The sequence below is a fragment of the Sceloporus occidentalis genome, unplaced genomic scaffold, assembly GCF_023333645.1.
Source record: "Sceloporus occidentalis isolate IW3139 unplaced genomic scaffold, rSceOcc1.0.p SCAF_1, whole genome shotgun sequence".
Lineage (NCBI taxonomy): Eukaryota > Metazoa > Chordata > Lepidosauria > Squamata > Phrynosomatidae > Sceloporus > Sceloporus occidentalis.
The window spans coordinates 300,414,998-300,420,997 of NW_028316981.1; the positions used below are offsets into that span (position 1 = coordinate 300,414,998).

The window sequence follows — 6,000 nt, forward strand, 5'->3', positions numbered from 1 at the left end:
AGAGAGAGAGAGAGAGAGATACCTAGTGGGTATGGAGACAATTTCACTACATTTTTGTCTCCTTCATATAATAGCCATTGTGGGTTATAAGCATGTTTGTGAACTGAATGATACTGTGGGCTTTTGTGTATAACCATAGTTGCATACAGTTTTCTTTTGTATCCTTCCAGGTACTGCTCCAAATGCCCTCCGACAGCCTTATATCTGGTTGACAATAATATTATCTGTTGCAATTTGCTTGCTCCCTGTGGTAGCACTCCGTTTCTTGACCATGACTATTTGGCCTACAGAAAGTGATAAGGTATGTAGAAAGAGAGGCTCAGAACCTAATGAGCTGCATGACAGTAGCTAGTCTTACATATGTTTCTGAAACACAATAAGTTGGCAGAAAACCTGGCTTATTGGCTGTGTTTCAAGGCTACAATTACCTGTGGCTTACTGTGATGAAAATAAGCCTAGGTGAGCTTTGGGCTTGCACTTTCTCCCCCTTCTCCACCTCTAGTATACAGATACAGTAGACAAATACTGTACTGCAGGGTTTCACAGGCTGCTAACCCCATGAGTTCCTTCAAGTAGTTTGTTGCCCTTAAAAACTCACACTGCAACAATTTGACTAGTTTAACAACATGATATACGACTTTGCTTATTTGTTTGCTGTTTCCTCTATCTTATTCAGTCCTGATTTTCTTACATTTGAAGTTAAACAACTCTTTATTAAATTGGAGGTTTCTCCATGTCTTTCTGTTTCCCTCTTGAAAAGTTTCTAACCAATTTTTTTTTATACACAGACACTACCACCTCATATGAATATATGTCCCTTTTTGCCCACATCCATGATAGCAGTTTGGGGGGAAATTATTTATCATTGCGATCTGATGTGGTGTTATATTTGTTATGGGTCTTCAAGTCATTTCCAACTCATGGCAACTCTTAGGTGAACCTATCATGAGATTTTCTTGGCAAAATTTGCTCAGGAGAGGTTTGCCATTGCCTTCTCCTGAAGCTGAGAACATGTGACTTGCCCAAGATCACCCAGCAGATTTCATGGCCAAGCAAGGGAACATATATCACTTGCTGATTAACTGATTGTTGTTATCTTAACTTTATGTCTTTAATTTTAATTATCTGGGAGATCCAAAGTGCTATGCCTCTTTTACTCCTTCAGTTTAACCTATTGTACAACTTTCTCCTTTAAAGATTCAGAAGAATCGCAAGAAGTACAAAGCCGAAGAAGAAAAGTGGAAGCGAAAGCCAAGTGTCTTCCGTCGTGGGATATCAGGGCGTCGTTCAGCTTACGCCTTCTCACATCAGCGTGGTTATGCTGATCTTATTGCTTCTGGGCGGATCATTCGAAGAAGGCGAGCTTCATTAACTGCAGTACTTGGCAACAACTTGGCAGAAGTCAGGCAAGCTGAAGAAGCCAGCTGATGACTTCTTGTGTCCTATGGCAAGAAGGATTTTTTAAAAATCAATTGCACAGTTTTGTTTTTGTTTTTTAATGAAAGACTCAGGATTCTTTTTACCAGGGACAGTTATGCAAGATTATGAAGACACTCTGATTTTCTTTTCCAAGCAACTTGGTTTGGGACTATCGAACTGAAGAACTGAGTGACATTTTAAAAATCCTGATCTTTGTATAAATATATGCTCTGTGTGAAACTGAAGGATACAAATAATCCACGAACTTTAAAGCCCTGCCATTCTAAGGGCTTTGTTTTTTAAAAAGTACTTAAGATTTCAATTCCTTTTTTTAAAAAAAACAAAAACCTGCAGTCATGAAATAAAGTTCAACTAAGAGCTTGAGAAAGTTGCTTTTTGAAAGTATGACTCCCGCTGATCATGTTGGCTAGGGAATTCTGGGTGTTGTAGTTCAAAAAAGCAATTTTTGAAGCTCTAATTTAATGCCTCGACACCAAAGATGAAATGGCTGAGGAGCAAAATAATTCTGGTGCCACTTTGTGCCTTTAATTTATTCAGATATAGTGATAATTTTTAGGTAACCAAAGATTCATTAATTTGTTTGTTCTTTATATGTTAAATTGGCTGTGGGATTTTACTTTGTAAGCACTCAGAACATAATTCTGAAGCATGAATGATGATGGTCCGGCATGCTTTCACAATTTTCAGGGACTTGTGAAAGAAAAAGTGAATATTTTTTAAAGCTCTTAATCTTCTGGTATAGGGCTGGGGAAAGTGTAGCCCCAAATATTTTACTTTTTAAAGGAAAATAATGTACTCCAATATCCTTCTGCACATCAGAGGCATGGGGGTAATTTTGGCATGTTTTGGTCTCACTAAAGCTGGAAACAGACAGGCAGACGGGGACAGCTTTTCACTGCTCTGGGGATGTGTCATTTACATGACACATGTCCCCAGAGCACCTGAAACATGTCCCGGGGTCACCTAAGGCTGCGCAAATCCAGCCCCAAAAGAAGCAGATTTTTTTCTGCTCCTATTTGGGGCTGTGCGAGGAGGTACCCTTGGGGCCGCAACATGTGTTTGCTGTGGCCCTGGGGCAATCAGGCTGGGAATGGCTTCTAGCCACCCCTTTCTGCCCATCCTCTTCACCCCTATGTCACTTTAGCTCCAGAAGAGACCTTATTTTTTAACAGGAATTGACCTCAACATTGATCTCCTGATCAGTTCTTGTTGAAAAAAGAGGCCTTTCCTCGGCCTAAAACAGCCCAATATCTGCCCACCCCCCAAAAAATTGTCCATCAACCACACAGGGAATTGACTTGTTCTACAGGTTCTGTGTAAATGGTCCAAAACACACTGCAGAAATAATCCAATTTGAGACCACTTTCACTGCCTTGGCTCAGTTCTAGAGAATACTGGGAATTGCTGTTTATTGTGGCACTAGAGCTCTCTGACAGAGAAGGCTAAATATCCTGCATGTCTCCAAAACAATTCCCAGAATTCCCTAGCATTGAACCAGGGCACTTAAACCAATCTCAAAGTGAATTATTTCTGCAATGTGTTTTGGGCTAACATGTACAGCTTTCTTGGCCATATAATCTCAACTGGGCTATTCTTGGTGGAAAACGCCAATATAATTAATGGTGGCTGAATAACAACAAGACTTAAGTAGATCATGGCCTTTTCTCAACCTCATATTTTGTACCACAGATTTTTTATATCCTTTGTATATGTCTGAGAAAAAGGAAGGCAGTATGAAATCAGTGAAGGGTTTATTTCTGGCACACCTTCTAAGGAATGTGCAGAATCATACCATACTTGCTTACTCTTATTGAGGTAGGCTTGTTGTAGGAGTTATTCTTATGTAATATTTTCTTTACATGGGAATTGTTTTTGTGCAGCAGCCCTATGTGGACACTGTCAGGCTTGAAAGGCACTTACATTGCTTAGTTCACCTTAAGTATCTATGTGTGACACTACCAGCTAGGCATGGTTTTTTGATAGGTGGTGATGTGTTCACTTCTTACATGGATAAGTGAGATCCATGTAGAAGTTCAGTTATATGTGAAGCAGACCAAACTGGTCAAAACACTTTGTTCACTGGGTGATGGTTCAAAGCACAAATTGGAGCAAGAGAATAATTCACATTTGGGATGAATTGATTTCACTATGTTTTAATAGTAAAAATATTTACTGGGTTTTAAACTCTGTATGTGTACATCTTTGAGAGTTTGGAAGGCATACTATTTGGACTGCAAGTTTCAGCATTTCCCAGAAGGGATGACCACTGGTCATGCTAACTAGGGGATTCTTGAAGATGTAGTTAAAAACAAATAACATTTCCAAACCCTACCATCTTCACAGGTTGTGTGTTTGTGTGTGTGCATGTCTGTCTGTCTGTCTCTCTGTATGTTGGGACACAAATGGTTTACATTTCAAAATTTTCAGCGTACACTAATTTATCTTTCTAAATTTTCATAATTCTTTGTGGAGACGAGGGAGATAAAACTACGTAATCAGGTGTATACATTTATTTTCTGTTAGGATCATGAAGTGTACATTTTTTCATTTTTATTTAATATGGAAAGGTTTACAGCTTTTCTTTTCAATAAGTGATAGCAGATTATGTTTAAATATCAATTTCTTTACTTCAAAGATGAGGAAATGGTTGGCCACATGTTTTCAGGCATCTAATTTGGGTGCAATATTTGCAATTTTTAATGTACTGATTGAAATGAATGCTTTGTATACTTAACTCCAAAACTATAATGTGTGAATACTTTGTGAAATGACAATGATGTATATATTTGACATACAGTACTTTACTTTTTTAAAAAGTTTTTGACTGATGTGGAGGAAATGGTGTTTTCATTGGTCTTGAAGGTGCTTTAATCTTGCTTTGTATGTGTTCAGTCTTTTTCATAAGAGTGTTATCAAGAGCGAGAAAACCCATTCAAACTCCAATTGCTGTTCAGAACTGCCCTATTGATAAATCTTGGAGAAGAAGATCTCAGTACGTACATGGTGGAAGAAAATGTGTTCACAGCAATACCCTGTCCATGAAGCAAGAGATCTCTTCCCGTACTGGCACACGCACAGGGTTCTCAGATTAAGTAAAGATTGTGATTTAAATGCTGATAGAGTGTACTACGGGGAATTGTCATGGATGGGGACCTTCTAGTATACTAAAGGAAGAAATACCTGCTTTGGAAGAAGAAAGCGTTCTCTACACAAATATATGAAAAAGCACACTAGCTATGGTTGGTCTCATTGACTAGTTATGTCTCTAAAATGGCTGGTACCATTTTTTATGTTATGGAGAAATTATTCAAGTCTGCTTTTGCTTTCTGATGGTTTAAACATGGCCAAGAAAGCTATAGACCATAATCTAACCCATGGTTCCCAAACTGGTTCTCCAGATGCTTTTAACTTGAATTCCCAGAAGTCTCAGCCAGCTTGGCCAACAAGCAGGAATTCTGAGAGCTGGCTGCAGTCCAAAACATCTGGAGCATCAGAGTTTGGGAATCACTGATTTAACCAAAGTAAGCAATGAATTATGCAAAGCCTCAGACTGAAGGAGGTTCAGTTCAATGCAACCAATTTATGTTCCACTTCAATCAGCTTTTAGATTATGGCTGTTTTGTATAGACTTGTATGAAGACTATATTAAGCAATGGGAACAAAATTGCTTCTGGAACACACAACTGAGCACATGCACACACAAGATGTAGAAATTATATATTTTTCCATTGTCTTGCAGAATACTTCATAGTAGTACTAGTTGCCCTGCTTGGAAAATGGACCATGGATCATGCTTATTCAGAGTGTGCCTCTGAATTCCCTGTGACTAGAATAGAATATGAGCTATTGAAACTCACATCTTCTTTCCACAAAACAGTGGCACCTTTATGGGAAAAATTAAAATGCACAAAATTCCTCCTGCCTGAGGAAATGCGGAAAACATATTTACTGTTCTCCTTGCATGAAAAGTGTGAGAAAGTTAAAACGGCTTGTCCATCACAAGGACTCATCCATTCCAATCAGGGGCAGGGTATTCCTTATGAAATTCAATATTCTGGAAATGTTATTGTTTGATTTACTGCTTCAGAGCAGTTAAACAGCTGGCGTGCAATCAAGTCTATGTGTCTCCACTTCGGAAAGGTCTAGCAACATAGGAAACTTTTCTTGCCAAAGAAATGTTGAAGTTGTATGTTTTTGGTGGTTTTCTGAATGACTGGATTGTCAAACGTAAAACAGAAAATGTCACGAGAGGAGAGGGAGGTACCTTGGTATAGTATATGAGGAGGATACAGTGAACAAGACAAACGGCTCAATTTGTACTACAGCTTCTATAGCTGTGAGGGGGGTTATGGGAGCTGTAGTCCAAAACACACACACTCTTTTCCCCTCCCTTCAGTGCATAATGCACTGAATTCAATGGAAGATACAAATGTGAGGCACTTTATTGTCCCATGGAATATGCCACTTTTCTTAAGTCAGATGGGACTCATTTAGAACAACTTTTAGACCACTGTGCTACTACATTGTAATGTATGGCCCTCCAGCTGTTGTTGGACTGCA

The 6,000-nt window shown here is 38.8% G+C and overlaps 1 protein-coding gene across 1 annotated transcript in view; it reads left to right on the top strand.

Annotated features, from left to right (window-relative positions):
• The window catches only part of LOC149324155 (phospholipid-transporting ATPase IC-like), a 92,836-nt gene extending 88,605 nt beyond the window's left edge, over positions 1-4,231 (top strand). Inside the window, exons 27-28 of the mRNA XM_089497189.1 lie at positions 171-301; positions 1,198-4,231. Coding sequence (XP_089353315.1) covers positions 171-301; positions 1,198-1,428 — 362 coding nt within the window. The 3' untranslated portion in view covers positions 1,429-4,231. The remainder of the gene's footprint in view (positions 1-170; positions 302-1,197) is intronic.
• Positions 4,232-6,000: the final 1,769 nt, after the last annotated feature.